General features: G+C 41.6%; 1 protein-coding gene across 1 annotated transcript in view; it reads left to right on the top strand.

Moving 5' to 3' along the window:
- Positions 1-20,009, top strand: part of LDLRAD3 (low density lipoprotein receptor class A domain containing 3) — a 111,969-nt gene that overhangs the window by 45,957 nt on the left and 46,003 nt on the right. Inside the window, exons 3-4 of the mRNA XM_075152370.1 lie at positions 10,080-10,205; positions 13,016-13,150. Coding sequence (XP_075008471.1) covers positions 10,080-10,205; positions 13,016-13,150 — 261 coding nt within the window. The remainder of the gene's footprint in view (positions 1-10,079; positions 10,206-13,015; positions 13,151-20,009) is intronic.

Raw genomic sequence — 20,009 nt, 5'->3', positions numbered from 1 at the left:
ATTGTCTAAACCAGCTGAGATCTCCTAGAAATACAGCAATGGGCCAAGACCCCGGGTAGGACTAATCCTACCCATCTGTAAAGATTACTGACTTGGAATTGTTTAATATATCAGTGCCCCCCTCAAATGATTTAAAGCATCAGTTAAAGCCTGCTGTTAACTAAAGTTAATGCTTTAGAAGATAAGGGACAGGGTGATATTTTCAAGAGACGCATTCAGATTCCCTGGATTAAGATCCAGCATTGCATACCTGCAACAATTTTTTGGACTGCCCCAACATGTGTAAAGGTGAAGTCATCTCATCTGCTGCTGTCTGTTGCTGCTAGCTAAGTGCACTTTTAGCTTTCAGAAGTTTCCAGTGCTGGTTTCTGATAAGTTTGGATTCTGTCTTGCTAGCTAACAGCTTATGGAAGTGTGAGCTGAATAGCTGTGAAGTGTGCGTTGTATCAAAGTTCACCACATTTTGGAAAAAATAAGTAAGCAAGTAATGAATTCTTGCAAGGAAGTGATGTAGCAACCTGTCACTTAAAAAAAAAAAAAAAAAAAAAAAAGGCACTCCAGCATCAAAATCACTTTGTCACATTTGAGGATTTTATCTTATGATTCTAACACCATTCGAAAGTATTAGAGCTGAGCTTGTACTCTTTAGTTCATCAAATCTATATCCGCCACTTTGGGAAGTGGAGTGGCTGTGACGTGGCTCACGGTACTCACCAGAGGCTTAGGTGGCTGTGAACTTCGATCATTGTCTGTGTGCAGTTTTGGAGATGGTGACAAGCCTCTGCTGCAAATGGATATGTCCAAAGACAGCTGAATGGTTGATACAAATAACCATCAAATACTGACTAATTTAATGTGCTCTGTCATCCCCCATGAGCATGAAGGAGGATGATACAGGCACAAGGAACAAGATAAAGGCATACAGATAAATATAAAAGCAGTACATTAAAATAACTAGTATAATTACAGCAACTTGAATACTTTAAAACTGCGTTCCTGCTAAAATCTATGTGAAATGGTGGAAGTGTGGGGCTTGTGCGTTTTTTGAGCGTATGATCTGGGAATTTAACTCTCCCTGTAAACAGGACTAACAGTCTGCCTTTGTGGTGCCCTACCTTACACTACATTTCCATCTAGTGCATTTTAAATGTCTGTGGAGAAAGCACAAGTCTGTAAGGAAACCTAGAAGTAGGTATTTTTTTTTTTATTGACTACTTATGGTTGGGGAGGCCTTTTCATATATGGAAGGAGAAAATCTAACAGCAGGGCCAGAACTAAGGAGAAGAGAAGCATTCTACCAGAGCTCGCACCCTGGAAGGATCATGGCAATGAAAAGCTGCAGTCAAAGCAGATTTTGTGTATTTATGTTAATGGTGTAAGCATAGTCATGTGCTAGGATTCCAGGCTGCCAGGTGTTGTGCAAACAACAATCTTACAAAACTCTACAAAACCAATCTTTAGTGGTTCTGTTCTTATTTATAATCCAGTAATAATTTGTGTAAAAGGCTAATGAAATTAACACCTTTTTTCTTTTTCTAAATAACTAGAATATACAGCAGAAAGCTAGGAATTCCCCTATAAAAGTAGTTGTATATATTGTAGTAGTGGTACGTATACCCATGGAAGACCTCTGGACTTCAATTCACAACTTATGATCACTGAGTGCTTTTAAGTCTCCTGTTTTTCTTGCTGCTTCTTGTTATCTCCTGGTTGACGTGGAATATTTGTTGCAGGTAGGAGTGACAAACATCAGAATTCTTAAGCAAAGCTGAATATTAAACAATGCATGAAATGAGCATCTACATTAATTCGGAAGATGCTGTAAGCCAGCTGCTGATCTTTTTGTCACTTACTCAGATGGCTCTCAAACTTGGAATATCAAACTGGAATTAACTTTTGTTTTCACTCATGATTAAGCAACCAAATCCTTAGTAGTTATAATAAGATTTATAATGAAGTGACTATGGTGAATGTTTCATTTGAAGCTCAGTTACAGAAATATACACATGAGTAAGGGCAAGTGCAATAGCTACTTATATTTGATAGCTTTTTATGTAGGGAGATCAAGAAGGTTTGTGGTGTTTGTGGTATTTAATCCTCTTGGTCTCCTCTAGATGAGGGTCTGACTGGAGAGCTTGGAATCAGACAAGTTTAATAGTTGGATGGAATCGGTGGCACAACTGAAATAAAAAGATCAGGTAGCTAGTAGCCTAGGATGGGGTGAGAGATGGTAGCCCATCAGGCACACTGATGTCCTCTGAGGAGGGTAGCCCGTGCTACTGAAGTCCCTTACGGGTGGTGTTCTGTCCTGCCTGTATGCATCCTGATTACTTTCACAACTTTGAAGTTATGCTTAATTTGTATGGTGTAACAGCTGATTTACAGTTTGTCCTTTTGTATGATATTATTGTTCAGGTTGTTTAATGAGTAGTAACTTCTAAAAGACTTCTTTTAGTGAGATACCGCTTTACTGAATGTCTGAAAAAACAAGCTTTTTGTCTGTGCTCTCCTCTGACATCTCATCTGCTTTGTGATGATTTTGAAGGACTGAAACATAGACTTCTAGACCATGGAAGATGACTTTAAGGCCTTACTGGCAAGAAGTAAAGGCCACTGACCCATAGGAGCCCAACTCTGAAGTGCTTTCTCTTTTTCCCCTTTTCAAAGGAAGCAGTTTACTCCTCATGGCAGCAGACTCCATTGGCTTTTTTTTACTTCAGCGTTGTCCTTTCTCTCTTGCTGTAAACTATAGTGTAAATATTGCCCATGTAAGTGGGTGATAGTTTACTATGTTGGAGGCAGCCTCTGATGTTTCCTATGGGGGCTAATTTCGCTACTTGAAAAAGAATATAAATTGCTGCCTTTAAAATAAACTACTTTTCAGGCTCACATTCTTTGAGTTTACATTAGCGGTTTATGACTAGCAACTCTTTCACCTGAGTGGTTAAACAGGGAGCAAAGATGAGAGGCTTTTTGTAGGGGCAGTGAATGCTCTGCAGTTGGCTGAGTTTTGGATCAAAACTCATTAAATTTAATAGTTGTTTTGTCTTGAATTGGAGAACTTCTGGCATAGTAGACTGTTGGGTGGATTTCATACTGGGAATAGTACTCAAGTGCTAGATTTTTTTCTAGATAGGAAAAAAGCAAGCAGAGGAAGTGAAACTTCTCCGTGTCTTTCTGCAAGACAGCCCTATTGAAGAGCTCTGGGAGCCAACGAACGATGCATGTGCCTTCTGTGCCGAGGCGGCTGAATGACTGCAGGTGGCGGTGGCTTTCCCACTAGGAACTGAACTGAAAATACTGTAGGGTCCGAACAGCAATTAACTAACCCAAAACAACTGTTAGTATTAACTGGGTTAGGGGTTCTTGGGGTGAAAGGGATCGTATCCTGGTGCCGTCCTGCTTGCGTTACGTAGTATTGTAAAATCGATCCTTCTTTTCTTTGTAAATTGAAGTTAAAACCTGTTTTTCAAAGAGCAGGGACAAGTTGAAAAGATGGCTACCTTTAACTCCTTGGAGAGTCTTTACTGAAATGCTGCGCCTCGCCACGCGTGCATCAAGAGAGACGGGATTTACAGTGCTGTCTGATGTGGCTGTGGCATCTCTCAACATAAATTAACAATAGCAGAAAAGTTTAAGGTGGTTCGTTATCAAAGTCAGGAAAATACCTGTGGCTCGGCAATAATGCAGCATCTGCACACGACAGTTTCTGTCTGGAGAGTTGCTCTTGTCGCATGCAAGTAATCAAGTTTTGATTAGCTGAATAAATCATCATCTGTTGTTGGATTGAGATGTGTGGGTGTGAAGCAGCATAAAGTTATTTTGCCTGATTGCTACCTGGAGGGGTTCTAAGGCAGCAATTTGAGTTCAGAGTTGCTGATGCTGAAATACTGTGCTGTTTACTTCTAGCTGCAGGTTGTCACAAAATGTCTGCTGTTGGATCTGCTACATCCCGTTTCCCTCACTCCAGATCGCAAAATAACTGAGAAATATTTCAAAATAGAAATGTTTGTAGAGTTAAAAGAAGGAAATGTGCTTCTCCTAGTGGCCACATCACGCGGGGTGCCTGTTGTTTGATCTCTTGGCGTCTGTCGCGTGCATCAAGCAGTGCCTAGTTCACTGCAGCTAGGTGTGAAATGCTGGAGGCGTGGACTAGCTGGCTCAACAGCAGCAATTCAGTCAGCAAGTTTCTTCTCTAAAGTTTCCTTAGCAAGACTGTGTACTGGCTTCTGTAAGAGAAACTCAACCTGTTATAAATATATAATGTCTTTTCTTTAAGCGTTGTGTCATTATAGTGGGGCACAGCTCTAAAATTTTACTGTGATATCTGAACAATAGGTTAGTATCTACTTACAGTTACAGATGACAAATTTTTTTCCAAGAAGTTGGGCCATGCCATCTTGTCCAAGCTATATTTCTCAAATCTGTAGTCCAGAACTGCACTTTACTTGCTGGTAATTATAGAAGACATTTGATGTCTTTGCTGCTCTATCTGTGGAAAGACAAATCACCTGTCCATCACAGATCTATTGTAACCTTCTAGTCGGGTTTTAAGTCCTTGTAGCCAAGTCAAGAGTGTCAGAATTGCTTTTATACAAGGGGGTATCTATATACAGTATAAGGTTTTACACAGTGTATGCCAAATCTAATTTTTTTCCCTTGCTGTTGCTCATCTCTGCTGAGAAGTAATAAAATGGGTTACACTTTTTGAAAAATAATGCTGTTTCACACTTGGTACCCTAAAGATAGCAAAATGTTTTTCTGTTAATGCTGTAGGGCCATGCCTGCAAACTGTCACATCTTCCGTGGAATGTATAACTGGGAAGTTACTATTTTTTTAGAGCCTTAAAAGAAGGGGGTGGGAGAATTGGTTTCTGCGTAGCATAAGGAGCAACATCACACACTCGCACATACAACTGCCAAAATAGTTTTCTTGAACTTAAGCAAACCAACCTGGGGGGAACATTTGGCAAGCTTATACTGTGGCCAGCAGTTCTCTGCCACCATCTTCACCACTTGCTTCATGTTTGAATTTTAAGAGATGAGAAGAATATTTTAGTGAAGAGCAATTTTTTAACATGGCTAATGGAGTCAGAGGAGGAGGCTCCTCCAGAGCCTGATGGTTCACCGACACCTCTTTCTAAATACCATGGCAATTCCCTTTTGTGTAATGTAAATACAGATTCATGTTAATATTTCAGTCCTGAATTGCTTCTGCCATGACTAGGTAACAAATGAAGTGTGGAACTGGAGTGAATCGATCCTTTTCTGCCATAGGTTCACAAATTGGATGAATGTCAGTTTATTTGGGGTGTGTTTTGTACTTGCTATATTTCTGCAATTTGACCCAGGCTGGACCTGCTATTTGAGTAGTCTTTCTTTAGACTTAGTTTTGTAAGTTGCTGTGTGATTTCTTGCTGTATTTCAAGTGTGTCCGTCAGTCCTTACCCCCTCCCCTCCAACGTGTGGTCTCTCAGTTGGTTAGGTTCTGGAGACCTGGGCTCAGGAGGACTTGCCAGTTCATTTAAAAACAACCAGCTTCTCCCTTCCCTTTCCTTTAGCTGGTTATAGCACCAAGGCTAAATAAGGTCAGATGATCCACACGCGTTTGTGTCCTTTTTAACTTCTCTTTTGTCATTTCCTGATATCCCGGTAATTTTTGATTACCCTGAGCCCATTTCAGCCAAGTGTAACAGAAGGATATAGATTGCAAAGATAATGCTGTCCTTGCAAGCTTACCAAGGCTGAAGTCACTGAAGGGGCCAAATAGGTGGCTGCTGTTAAATAAACGCAAAGCTTTTCACGTACAGGTCTGCCTGGAAACTTGAGACCTGTGCAGTAGAAGACACAATGATGAGCAAAGGAGAAGAAAACCTTTTTTGTAAGTCATGTAATGGGAGTAGGAATTGCAGAGGAGGGCTGTGAATAGTGCAGCACATGACTTAGATCTGCTACAGGCAGTCGTGATCCTGGTATACATATCTGTTAATTGTGAGGGTGCTGAAGACCTGAAGAAAATGGATAGCCCCTTCATGTTAAGGGTATCTCCAGAGATCATTGCAGAGTGGGAAGGTGCGTTTCTGCTCAGGAAGAAATGATTGTGCTTTCCATAGAAACTTTACGAGCAATGACCAAACAACACTTGCTTGAAAACCTTGGGAAAACTATGCCAGAAGACAAGAAGGATGTCAAATTGAAAATAAAGCAGAAATTCTCCAGTGGAGTTCTCCAGAGCCAGGGGACATGGCTTGGACTAAGCCATTACTGGTTTCTCATTTTTCCTGCATCTATGCACAGCATATGAGAAATGCATTTTGTGTCTGGAATTAGAACTTGGAAAACTGAGTTCTGTTTGGGAGTGAGAATTGTGTCTAGTAAATGCCTAGCTGTGTGACTAGTGAATCACTGTGGCATTTGAAATGCTCTTTTCTTTTCGGGGTGTCTAATGTAAATGTAAGTTTGAATTGGGAATGGTTTGTGTATATATCATGTCTGTTACAAATATGGAGAATTGCATTAGGGTTTTGTTTGTTGTTTTTTCCTTCCCTTGAGTTTAAAAAAAAAAAGATGAAAATCAGTGGACTATGTAAAAGGGAAACTTAGAGATAATTTGAAGGTGTTTAGTTTCTTGTTTGGTTTTGGTCTGTGGTTACTAGTATGTGCTCTTTCGGTAAATAGTTATTCTAAAACAGAATTTTCTTGTTCTCTGGCTGCTGTTTCAAGAGGAGGAGGAGATAGGAAAAGGTCTGGGGAGAAAATGTTGAACTGAACGTTATATAGCTATCTAAATAATACTTCCATTAAATCATTGTCCTGAATAGTTTCTCCCTCTTTTTGATGGGGTATCAGGATGCTTTGGACAGAGGAAAGAGTGCGTCTTCCAGAAACTCAGCTTTGTTCCTGGTCATTCCAGCACCTTTTTCCTCCAGATGTGGTCAAACATTAAATATTGCTTATGGCTTTACTGCAGTAGCTGAAGGTAATGCCCCAGATGTGCTTTGGGCCTTCTTGCCTTAGGGGCCAGGACAGCCGAGGTTGCTGTGACGTGGGTCTGTCGTACCTGGCACGGAGCTCCTGCGGCACTGGCCACCGCTTGTGGCTCTGGTCAGGAAAGTGCAGGCACATGGCTTCTGCTCTTCAGAGGGCCAGAGGCCTCGGGTTTTGATGATTCTCAGTCTGAAGTCCGTCTGGAGGAGTAAGGCTGTAAGAGTAAGAGATGGTCCGTATTAGAAATTTTAGAAGTAAATAATTTTGAAGCCTTAATTCAGCAGGATTTCCAGAGATGGCAAAGGGCATCTCTGCATATGATTTGCCAGAAAGTTGATAGCCTCTGAATTCAGACCCCAAATGACTGAATTAAACCTGCTTGAAGAAATGGGATCCAGTAAATGTTAGCAGGGGCAAAACCACAGTTGCTTCTTATTTCTTCTCCCTCTCCTCTTTTTGGAACTGTTCTGGCTCAAAATACATCTCTAAAAAAGGAAGCTGTCCAGAGGCAGTCATTTGGTCTGGGGAATGTAAATGCACTACATGGTTTTGAAAAGATGTTAGCTTTTGAAAGAAGAAAAACATCAACAAAAACATAACGTGAAGCATTGGGCACCTCTTCACGTACGTGTGTTATTACCACGCGCTCCCAGCAGCAGCTTGGCTGGCTGGTTCGTGTGCTGAATATTGTCAAATGCTAACACAGACTGCTTGCTTCGGTGACGGTCTGGGAATCTGTTGCTGAGGTGTTTGTTTTGCTGCTTTTGTTTAAAGACTGGGGTATAGTACTGCCTCAAACCTTGGGGTAACTGAATTATTTAGCTGAGATCAATCTGCCTCAAAACTCTAACACAAAAGTTGCTCTTTGAAGTTGTCTGAAGAATTGCAGGGGCTCAGATGTCTTGGCTGAGGGTTTTCCATTGCCGATGGTGTCAAGCACTGGAGCTACTTCAGGGTAATTTATCACCTGTTTTTCTACAAAGTAATGGTTCGCTTTTTTTTTTCCCCCAAGTGGACCTTGGATACTCTTCAGAAAAAGTGGTAGTTGAATATGTGAAATTCAGTGATACATCCTATTTCACACTTCATAATTCTAACTGAAAACTACTGGTATAATAAAGAAAAACATGTAAGAGAGGAACTGCAGGAATTTGCTTTTGGAGGACACTAAATCAAGCGAGAGTTACTGTAGCTGTGGTTTAAAACAGTTTATATGCACTCTGCTGAGTGATGGAAGACGACTTTGCTACAGCTGCACTTAGTTTTTAACCCTGGAAGAGAGGATTCCTTCCAAATTAATGCTGAAGCTGTTTGTACCTATTGGATGTACTTTTTTTTGTCTGTACTGCAGTTGTCCCTGACCTTGTCCTGGCCTTATAAAACTGCGCAGGTTGGCGTATTGATGTGCCATATGGCTACATAAAAAGACTGCCTGTCGCTGTGATCTCCAGATCTGTCACATCTCAAAACCTGGGAGTTGTAAACACATCTTGTAGATTTGGCGTAGGAGTAGGAAACATTTACTCAAAAGGCCTGCAAGTTACGGAGCTGGCTTCTTTTCTGGTGTTCTCCCATCAATGGTCTGTGCGTGTTTGCATTGCACCGTACACACCTTCCAGCAGTTACCAGTATGCTCTTCCTGCAGTGACTGGCTTTGCTTTAGAGTGGACTTTCTGAAGAGTTCTGTGATGTGGTCCATCATGTCATGTGCTAATTTGAAAAAGCAAAAGGGAGAAAAAAAAAATCTAACCACATCTCGTTAAATTGTTTTTTTACTTTGGGAGTCGCTTTGTTCTAGGCTGGTGATAGCACAAGACTCAACTGGTGCTTGCCTTGAGCATCGTGGTGGAAGCATCTGCATCACTCTAGCCGAGGGCAGTGTTCTCTTCTTGCCATGAAGAGTTGCTGTGCAGTGAAGTAAAAAATGTGAAGTACTTGAGATCATAATGAGATTCTGTAATCATTTGTTAAACACATTTGGATGTTGTTGTTAGTATTTAGTGTTATATGAATAGCTGTACTGGTACTATGAAATAGATGTAGTTTCTGTCCTGAAGAACTGTATGATGGACGATGGAGAGAAGTACAGCAAGAGATGCAATTCATGTAACTCATGTTCCTTTTGCACCCAATTTTATATAAATCGTGCTGAATAAAGGCAGTGTTAATCATAGCATTTCTTTTTTGAGTTTGATTTTTGCAGCCTGAAAAACACTTTAATGAAGGTCTCTTGTGTTTCTTATTCTCACAAAGACACTGACTCGCTTGATATCTCTGTATTTCTCCTTTCCTTCTCCAGATGTTTCCTTACTCTTTGTACACCTGTCTTTGCCGAAGTTTGCCTCCGGATCCCAAATTCTTTGAACTTGCTGTCATGTTCGTTATCTCTGTCTGCCTTGGGCTCTTCACTGTTTGGTTTCTCTGAGCAAGCAAGAGAAGCTTGGTGGTGTACAAAATCTAGACTTTTGCTGCTATTTAGTGTTTGTGGACTCAGCATGACATGTAGCTGCAGGTTGGGGGGCTACAATTAGTCCAGCTAGACCTTTGCCTCTGGGGGTTGTTGTCTGCCACCTGAGGACCCGCTTAGACATCTGTCTCCTGGACTTATGCCTGGGGCAGTGACATTTACAACAGACCTCCATGCAAAGAGGAGATAGTTGCTCTTGTTTTCTGTGAAGTACGACCCTCTATTTTAATATTTTCCCTCCAGTGCTTCTAAGTTGGTCAAATTCATGTGGGTCTTTATGGGACAGTTAGGAGTCCCTGCTTGCCTAATTTACAAACTTGTACTCCAAAGCGTTGAGCAACTTATATTTGTTTAGAGAGGTCATTTGACTTTAGAGAGGTCATTTGAATGTTTCAATCATTCTGGAAATCATACAAATTGGAAAAAATTCAGCCCGAGCAAGTGAAACCTCACAAAAAACCTTGAAAGCAGTTGAAAGCAAGCCATGGGGAGCTTGGAAGGCACTTAACATCGGTGCCACCAGCGCTGCCTAGGGTACCCTAACCTGTACTGCTACGAAAGGATTTCTAACCTTTGTAAATTGTTTCCCTCATCTTTGCCCTCTTCTGTCTATGTCTTCTCCTAGCGAAAGCCAAATCCAAATGCGGTGCCACGTTCTTCCCCTGCGCTAGCGGGATCCACTGCATCATTGGCCGCTTCCGCTGCAACGGCTTTGAGGACTGTCCCGACGGCAGCGATGAGGAAAACTGCAGTAAGTATGAGCCTGCTTGCGAGCGAGGACGCTGCTTTTTCTTTCAACTGATTAGTACTACTTAGAAAGGAAGTCTTTGTAAGCCTTTAGTTTCCAAGTCAAATATTCTCCCTGTCATTTACAACCCAGATGATCCTTGTGCTTTTTGCTTTGAAAATGACAGTCTCTCTCTTTTTTTTTTTTAAGGTCCAGCTCAGTCTTGTTTTGTATATAATGCCTGTATGATACTTCAAGCCCCTTTGTAACTTTGAAATGAGATTTTAGCTGCATGTTTGCTTTGATCAGGTTCTCTGTACGCAAACGTAAATCAAATTGGGCAAATATTAAGTATGACTTAAAATTATTTAATTTTTATTTGCCTGTTTCTTGCCACTGAAGAATATGACTTTTGTTCATCAGCACGTTTAGGTTTCTCTGTTTATACATGTTCTCAAACAACAAAAAAGCAAAGAAAGGGTTATTTAGTGAAACAGGTTCTTGGAAGGAGAGGGAGGTTCTCAAAGTCAGACGTGCCTGCCAGTGCACTAGCTTGAGCTGCCCTTCAGCAGCTTGCAGGGAAATCACAGCAGAGATCATCTGAAGTACTGCTTGACTTGGGCTAAGCCCCCTGCATGTGGCTGCATGGATCCATTTGTATCTGTAAGGCTAGCAGGGATATATCATAGCAGTAAGGAAAGGTTACGTTCGATCCAGCAGCTCTCTTGCTATTACCAGGAGCTGGTAAAAGCACGGGTGTGTAGGCGGAAGCTTGCAGCAAATTCTTGCTCATTCTCTTGTTGGAGCACGCTGAGTTTTTCCTTTTAATGACATTTAAAGGTCAGGAGGAGGACAACAGACACCAGCTTTCAAAGATAACAAAAGGGGTGATCTTTACAGTGATCTATCACTGTCTGCTTCTTGGAGGACTTGCCTTTCTTGTTTGTGTGCTGTCCCCCACAGCATGAACATCTCTTAAGGTGCCATCCGTTGTTGGCCTAGAGAGTCTGGTTTGGGTCCTGGGAGGACCGTGGCAGGGAGATAGCACCTCTGCAGAGCAAGTGAAGCTAGAGAAGGAAGATTGAAGGCTAAGGAGATGACTTTGGGTTATGCTTAAACAAGTGGACTAGAAAGAAGTTTTGACAAAAGTGCTTTGAATATCCTTGAGGTGGTGGACTGACAAGTGGCAGGTCTCAACTGAAAATGCACCAGCTCACGGAGCTGGTTATGAATGACACAATTTCCCGTGAGCTTGTAGTGTGTGGCTCCAGTGGGACCTTACAGCTGATGATAACATCCTGCTGATCTCCCCGTTTCTCTATGCCGTTCAAGCACGCACTTGGTATTTTCTAGCATATTCAGGTGTCTAGTCACTGCTTTGCTCATGTAGAGGAACAACACTGTAGGGCCTAAAATGACCTGGAAAATCAATGTGCTATGCAAGTGTGCAGCAGGTTCAGACCAAAGGAGATTTAGCATGTTCATGATAAACACGCTTTTGGGGAGCTGGGGGAATTGAGAGTGTTATATATACTGTGCGTTATATGCAGGACAGACTTTAAAGTTTTAAGGTGTTTTTTTTTTTTTAAAGACTTTAAAGGCAGCTCTTACTTTAAAGAATAAAAAATAGGAAGCTAGTTAGTATTTGGGAACTGTAATCCCCTTTGTTATTGTGGCAGAGAAGCACTTTGAAGCAGACAAGGCATCTAAACAGCTTTTCCAAGGTTTTCAATTGGGAAGTTGCATTCCGTTTCAGTCACCTCATTACCAAAAACTGGCGGGAGTTCAGAGGAGAGTGCCAAAAATGATTAAGGGACAGAGAGATTGATTTATGAGGAGATATTAAAAACTGCTAAATTATGCATCTCTCAGCTAAGCGATGACTATGTTGGAAGGTAAGGCTGTATGTGCTGTATATGAAGGCTGCAAACACTGTTCAAGGAGGGATTATGTAGTTATGTATGCTGGGCTATAGCTAAGAGTAGAGGGATGAAATTAGAAAAGAGAAAACTAAGATGAATATCAAGAAAACCTCCTTGGCAGTGAGATCGGTGATGTAATCTGCTAGGAGAAGTGGTGAAAACTGCACTGCTTGAAGCTTTAAATGATACTAGACATAGCATCTTACAGCATATTTACTGCTGGGTTTGGCGTGGGTGAGAAGACTGCTCTACCTAAATGCGTCTGCTTAAATACTATTCTGGTTTTGCTCTCTGTGCAACACGGGGCCTTATGTGAAAGGATTTTCTGGGTGCTACTGGAATGTGCATATTACCCTTAAAAAGGAGTTGAAATTCAAACACTGAGAAGTTGAGAAACGTCAACATTGCCATTGTATCAATTCAAAAGAGAGAGGAGAATGGGGAAGGTGGAAAAAGGCAGAAGCAGAGGTAAATAAACCACTGCCTGGCAGTTCTCAGCCAGGGTTGTTGCCTTATAACACGAAACTTGAGCTAAACTGAGTTTGTTGTAATGGGAAGCAACAGACAGTGTTTATGGTGGGCAGTGCTGCCCTCCATATGTCTTCAGTGTGAGCAAATGCTGAGCACCGAACAGTGATCATGATGGGGGCTCTCACGAAAGTGAACAGAAGGCTTATCACAACTGTGGGTGGACTAAATCTCTGCTAATTGTAATGAATCTTGCATGAATTAGAAATTTCAGCACGCTCCGTTTAGAGAGACAAGGTTGGTTTGATTGCCAAGTTACTCCCACATATTCAGCAAATTGACCAACTGTTCAGTTGTGACCCGTTGTCGTTGATTGCTTAACGGCTATTTCACTGCCTGGGTAAGAGAATTTCTAATGAAAGATCTCACTTTCTCTTTTCGCAGCAGCAAATCCCTTGCTTTGCTCTACTGCCCGATTCCACTGTAAAAATGGTCTTTGCATTGATAAAAGCTTTGTGTGCGACAGTCAAAATAACTGTCAAGACAACAGCGATGAAGAAAGCTGCGAAAGCCCTCAAGGTAGGCACAGGGTTTTTATTCTATTCTGCAATATTATACCAACTCCAATTAATGTGGAACAGGCTCAGTAGAAAATACGATTCTGTTGGCTTGCTCTGTGTTGGCTAGAGCTGTGGTTTCCTAATTCTGCAAATGATGAGAGTGAAAGGTAGAGTGTGTGTGCGTGCATACATTTCATTCTCAGTGCTCAGAAGACTGCTATCTTTTTCAGATTAATAAAAATGCACTTTTGCAGGAAGTGCTTATAATCTGTGATCCAGTCCTCACTGAAGTTGCTGGGAATCCGTTCAGTGACTTCTGAGAGATGGATTGGACCCAGAGGGATCAATAATAAAACTTCAGTTTGAAGTAGTTCAGCAGTCTGTCTATTTACCAGATGAGTAAATCTGTGTAGGCTTAAAGCTTTAGATCCTCATTGCTCAGTTACTTTCTGAAAGGCATGTTTCACTGCAGGACAAGTCTACAGTGAAAGAATTTATTCCTACCCTTCCTTGTTTCTGTATTTAGAGAAAAGGATGAGGACAGGGAAGAGAATTTTTGTTTGAAAATTGTTGTGTGTTGAGTCTTGTGAGAATCTCGAAACACAATTTCTGACTTTTTTTTTTTCTTTTTAACTTATGCTATAAGTCTACATTTAGTGCTCCTCCGTTTTGTTTTCTGTAACTTAATACCATAGTGTTTTATAAAACACGAAGTATGTATGAATGACTTGAGGTCAACAAATAATGTTATTGGGCATCAGCTGCTAAACATTTTCATGTCTGAGTTACTACTGAGAGATCAGAGTAGGCAAAAAATGGGAGATGGTGGATATTTGCAGGGGAGATGCGATGTGCTTGGGCCTATAGAAAGCAGGACACATGAAGAGAGATAAAGCAGGGCATGAAGGAAGAAGAAATTAGGGAAACGGAAGGAGAATGACTTTAATATCTAGCTGCACTGATGATTTAGTCCCTTGTGGAAAAGAAAATAATTCTGAGCTTAACATGGTGATAAATATTCTTGACAGCTCACAGGGGAAGAGGGAAAACATGCGACCGCAATGGTTGTGGCAATGGTTTATAGCAGTGGTGACAATCTCTTCTGTGCCATTCCTCTGCCTAACCTACGAGCTCTCTCCTTTGGCTCCCTATGTGAGGGCTGAAGGGGTCATCCTGGTAACTCGCCTCCTTGCTGGGCTACATCGCGGCCTGGGAACATGGCTCTGCTGGGACCAGAGCCTCGGAGAGGGGGGTCTGGCCTGCCCCTACGCTGTCTGGGGGGGGAAAGGGCTGGTGAGGGCTAGCGGGTGTGTGTTGCTGCTGCAGCAATGCTGCTGCCCCCGTGCCGAGGGCTGAATTGTTTTTCACTACAGGCTTAAGGCAGCCTAATAAGATTAATGCGGGTGGTAAGGTTTCTTGTTGGGTTTCTTTTTTTTTTTTTTTTCTTTTTTTTTTTTTGGCTTCTGAAGCTTAAAGCGGCAGTGTTCTTCTCCAAGGTTGGGATGACTGCTTCCTCTGCAGATTAATTGCCTGGATTGCCTCCAGGTTGTTTGTTGTCATGACAATCTGCTTTTGGAAGTGACTCTCAGGCTCAGGAGAAGAAAAGAGCTGTATTTCATGAAGCCGTTACTTTTGTCTTTATCTTTGGTCCTTCTGGAAAAGTCAGATTAGTAAGAGGGTTAAGCAAAGTAATTCTGTCCGATTCTATGCATGAAAGAGCCCCAAACAAGGAAGAAGGAACTCTCTCTCATTAGGACCAGAGCAGTGATGGTTTGTGGGCTTTTTTATTAAAAAAAAGAGTCCAAGTACAGGGTTGGAATGAGGAGTTCCCAAAGTAAAATGCTGGCTGTGGGGAGTGGGTGTTGCCTTTGCCCTTTGGCAGTTCAGAGCCTCCCTGAGTTGCCATTTTGCCATCTGTAAGTGGATGATGCTCGTGTACCTGTCTTTCAAAGCGAGGATTAAACAGTATAATGCGCTCAACTTCCCATCTGAATTTCAATGACGATTCCCTCTGGAGTCTGCAGCTATGAGTATGTCTGTCCTGGCTTCCAAACGCACCAACTACTTTGTGTTAATTGAGAATTAGAGGCTACTGCGGACAGTCTTTCATTTCTCACAATTCTTTCTACAGCAGATCTAACTACTGTAATTACAATGAGTTTCGTGTTAACACAGTACACAAGAATCCTGGTCGTTAACTAGAACTCAAGTGCTGGGTACTTAGGGAAGGAGCAAAGCGAATCTGTAGGGTATTACAAAATCAAGATAGAGGTTTTCTTCCCACTAGCTATGTTATGTTGAATGTGGTTCAGTGTAACTGAGTGTAATCTGACATATGAGATTGCTCTTGTGTGCTATTTTTCCGTCTAAAAATGTGTTGATTTAGAAGTCACTAAGCTTCTGAACCACTGTATGATAGTGTCATTATCGCCATTTAACAGATGGGGAAGAGGGGTCATAGATTGGCTAAACGAAATGCTCCCAGAGTGACATCCTGGCTGGTTGGAGTAGAGCTTCAGCCGTGCTTGTCTGCTTCAGGGGGATGTCGTGAGACTTAATCAATGTTTGCAAACTGTTTTGAGATACTATGATAACATGCGGAATAGAAGTGTGAATTATTAATTGGTACTTTGCTCTCCTTCTGCTCTTGGGTATACTGACAAGCTTTTTAAATTAACACCTCTTCCTACTCCTCCATGAACTTCAAAGGCCTCCTTTATCCTGCTGTCATTACTGGAAAGCTCCAGTAGCATATCGGTTTGGTTTGTGTCAGATACTCCTCCATGCATACAGATCCTTTCAATCAAGAAGGGTCACTCTGCAGGCTAGGAAAACAGGAATGTGACCCCCGACTGAAAAACGTATTGACCCGGCTTTGACATGGAACACTTCAAAATGTGCCGTCCTTGATGAATAATAGCTTTGGTAGCATGCTGCAATTTGAGATGAGCCTGAAGCCTGGGTTTATAAAGATTAATTTTAGTCGTATGTAGGGGTGGATTCATTTGAGGGGAGGGAGACAGAGGCCCCAGCATTTAGTTGTGAAAATGGGAGGAAGGTCAAATTTTTGAGAACAAGTTCCCACCCTGCTTTCTCCTTACCACTTGTAACTGAGTGTTGCACATCTTACAAAGGTTTGTATGTCGTGGGGAAAGTGTTAGTTTAAAAACTTAAACCATGACAATTTAGCAGCAAGTCAAATAATTCTGCTCTAATTCCTGACAGTAATTATTTGTAGGTCTTATAGCTGCCATGGTAAACTTCAGAGCTGCTCCTTTCATCCCACCCCAGCTATACTTTGGTCATCTCTGGTTTCCAGCATTGAAGTAGTACGGCCAGACGTTTCCCTTAATCTGGAATGTGGTGTATTCATCAAAGTATGTGTCTGAGTTTTGGGATTGGATGGAGGATGTTATTGCTTGGATTCTCCACGCGAGTCGCATGTATCAGTTGCTCTTCCTAGGGCGTTATTCCGGTTTTAACAACGCTTGCAGCGATTGGAAATTTCTGCTCCTGTTCTATACTTAATGGATCTTAATCCAGGAAAGTTCCTCTCCCCCATACACTTTTTTTTCTCTTATTACTTTAAGATCTCTTCCTATGCCTCGAATTAGCCGACAGTGCTAATCATTCACGGCAGCTACTGTGGTGTACTCCTCGGGCCCGCCTGTTGCTGGGCGGGTTTCCTGCTCTGTGACAGGCGTCCACTCAGTTGGAAGCGAACTCCTTAATAAATTTCAACAACCGTGTAAATTTGTTCAGCTCTAGGACTGTCTTTAGTTTATTCTCTTAATTGCTTTTTATCTAAATGTGTCTTCACAGTGCTTCTTCCTTTAGTTTCTCCTCCATTTTATACTTTTATTCTAGAAAGCTTTAACACCAACAAAAGCATACTGGATATTTTAATTCAAACTCCTTTTCCTTTCATGGCCTTTCTTCTCTTTCCTTTCTTTCTAAGTTTGCTAAATACCTTTATTAGCTTTAACCCCGTTGCCTAGGAAAGGGGGTTTTATTGCAGCAAGTCTATATTCACTCTGGTGCTGCAGAGAGGGGCTCCTGGCTTCAGCAGTGTTCCTACAATTCTAGCTCTGCAGTTGTTCGTAAACAGTTCCATTGTGGGTCAAGTTATAAACCAAATGTTTTGCAAGTGTCCTGACTTGAATAGCCCTATGTTTCTACAGTGTATTTGGTAATGTCAACTGTTGCACATGTGGATACCTCCTTTTTTTATTTTTTGCATATTTTTTCATTGAGTTTGCATTAGGATTTTGATATACCCCAATATTCTAAAACAGATTTAGAAGCATACACAGTTGTCAAACGTCTCTGTTCTTTCCTCACTGGCATGTATAAATTGCTTGTATAAAAATTGACAGTATATTAAAAAAATGAAAAATCTGACCCTGTGTCAAACAAGTGGAACACAGTTCAAAAGGTTGACTTATTAAAATTAATTTTTAAGTGATAATATAAATTCTGTAATGATGATTTCTGTGGATTTAGGTATAGGTGAGATGAAGTTGGAAGGGGACTGGCTGTAATGGTAAACACTATGTCCCGTTGCTGGTGTTTGCACGATTGAGTTGCAATGCAAAGTGGGTTTTAGAACTGACATCCAAGTGGGACAGACATACTCTAAATTTCAATGAAATTCCACACCACCTAATGTATGAAACACAAATAGCTCCCAGAACATCCCGCTCTGTCTGGAGCTTCTAACCAGCCCTTTGCACGTGGCAAATTGAAATTCTGAAATTCCCAAATGCTGTGGTATCACTTAGACATCCCAAAGCTTTGTAGTCTGATCCTGGCTGCATACGTTTCCTTTTATTGAGTCTCTCTTTTACTCATTATTGACTCAGTCTGTAAACTGAAGCTGAACTTGCAATTATTGTGCATCAGCTTAGCCCAGATTCAGCCTACAGCAGGAATTGAATACTCAGAGGCAGACTAAATAGAAGCAGAAACTTAAGGAAGGATACAAATAAAATGTCACTGAATGTTTTATTAAATGAAGGCTTTGCCTGAGCATATTTAGCTCTCTGATATCCCTGGTTTATAACACTTGCTAGATGGAAATGTTTTTGTCAGTTGTGAATTCCTTCTTTCCTCTCTTCTTCCATTCCCTGATTAAGTCCAGGCTTCCTCTTCTTTCCCTTTTTCTCTCCTCGTAAGATTATTTATTTGAGAGGCTTCTTGTCAAGAAAAAAGTCGATCCATCTGCACGGAGACTAAAAGGTAAGGTGAGTTACAGTAGGCAAATGTTCATATTAGTTGGTACTAATATTTCAGATGACCGATAAGTTCATCTGTGCATTTATTTCGACAGCATGCAGACTCCACGCTCCCTGCTGCCCCCCAGGCCAGTCTGTCGTTTGTAAAATTGATTATTGATCACTTCATTTGAACCGCAGTTAATAACGCAGGCGTTATTGTAGATGGTGCCAGACTCATTCAGAAGCGTGGTAACTTCTGAGTGGGACTGAGAGAGGAATTCTTACTTCACTGTGCATGGAGGCTTTGCAACTAAAGTAGTGTGAAATAGATGTGGGGATCTCAGGGAGAGATCCGGGCAGCTGGTACAAGTGAATTGGAGTCGCTGCATCTCACAGCTCCCTCAGCTTGCGAAAATGCCAGGGTTTTGTTGGAGAACAGGCATATGTACCTGAGGCAGAGTCGTCTTGTAGATCAGCATGTTGCTCCTGCAGACGCTTTGGCCTAGCATTTTGGCAGAATAATAATAGACATGCTGCCAAAATGTTAGGCTACCACTGTTCGGAGAGCAGCTATTCTGTTAAGAGCAACTATAGTGTGGCAATAGACAAGCAATGACTTCAGGTCTTCAAACGGACAATAAACTTACTGAAAAGGGTGTTTGTAGATCTGGGAGGTGTCCAGCCTCTTCACCTGATCTCCTGTTCAGTCCACCTTTGATGGCTTGAAGCTCAAGGCAGATATCAGCAGATGATTTGGCTAGTACAAAAATCAGTTTTATGACCTGGGTCAAATCTTAGACAAGATGTTGTATCACTGGGGGCTCACGATGTTTGTCAACAGCTCTAGCAAGGAAAAAAAGGAAGAAAAAGAGGATCTGGCAACAATCACCTTGCCCTGAAAGCAATTCCTTGAAGGTAGTAAGGACGGGGAACTGACTGTGTGTGTCCAGCTCATATAATGCCTATTCTGTAGGCAGACATACTGCAGGATGCTGATGGTAGCCTTCCCTCAAGGCACAGCTTGCTCCCGTGATGGAAGCACCGTTCTTACGGGCATGCCTTATTGGACTCTTGCTGTAATCCCATGATTTTTTTTTTCGGTTGCTGGGGCTGAAATTAGGGTTCTGAAGCTAGCTACAAAACAGTACATGCAGGCAGTAACCATGTATCAGCTACTTTCCTTTCAGCCAGTGGCTGATGAGGGGAGCTGGGAATTGAGACTGTAAATGGCATGGTTTTTTTTCTCACCTGTGCAGAAATGAAATATGAGCTCTTAACAATTGTGCCGATATTTTTATCTTCACTTTGTGGCATTTATGCCTAATTTAACAGTTCCAGAAAAAGGTGATGACATGAACATCCAGTTTCTTTGCCTGTGCTTCAAAACTTCCAAAACGGGTGATAAAATGTCACGTTAGAGGAAGACAAGTTTAAAATAAAGGACATTCTTTTCCCCATTGTTCTTGAGGCTAATTAAATTCTCTCTTGAGCTCTCATTAGTAAAAATCAATTCTTTTCAAATACATTTTGCAGAAGTTTTTAACAGCATGTAGGGGTTTGAAATATACCATGTGTATTGGCTTGTCATGCCATGTCCTGGCTGCTGAATTGCATTAACTTTTCATAGATGTCAGTGACATTTAATTGTGCAGAAGGCTCCTG

The sequence above is a fragment of the Calonectris borealis genome, chromosome 5 (genome assembly GCF_964195595.1).
Source record: "Calonectris borealis chromosome 5, bCalBor7.hap1.2, whole genome shotgun sequence".
Lineage (NCBI taxonomy): Eukaryota > Metazoa > Chordata > Aves > Procellariiformes > Procellariidae > Calonectris > Calonectris borealis.
This window is presented reverse-complemented; position numbering and strand designations above follow the sequence as displayed.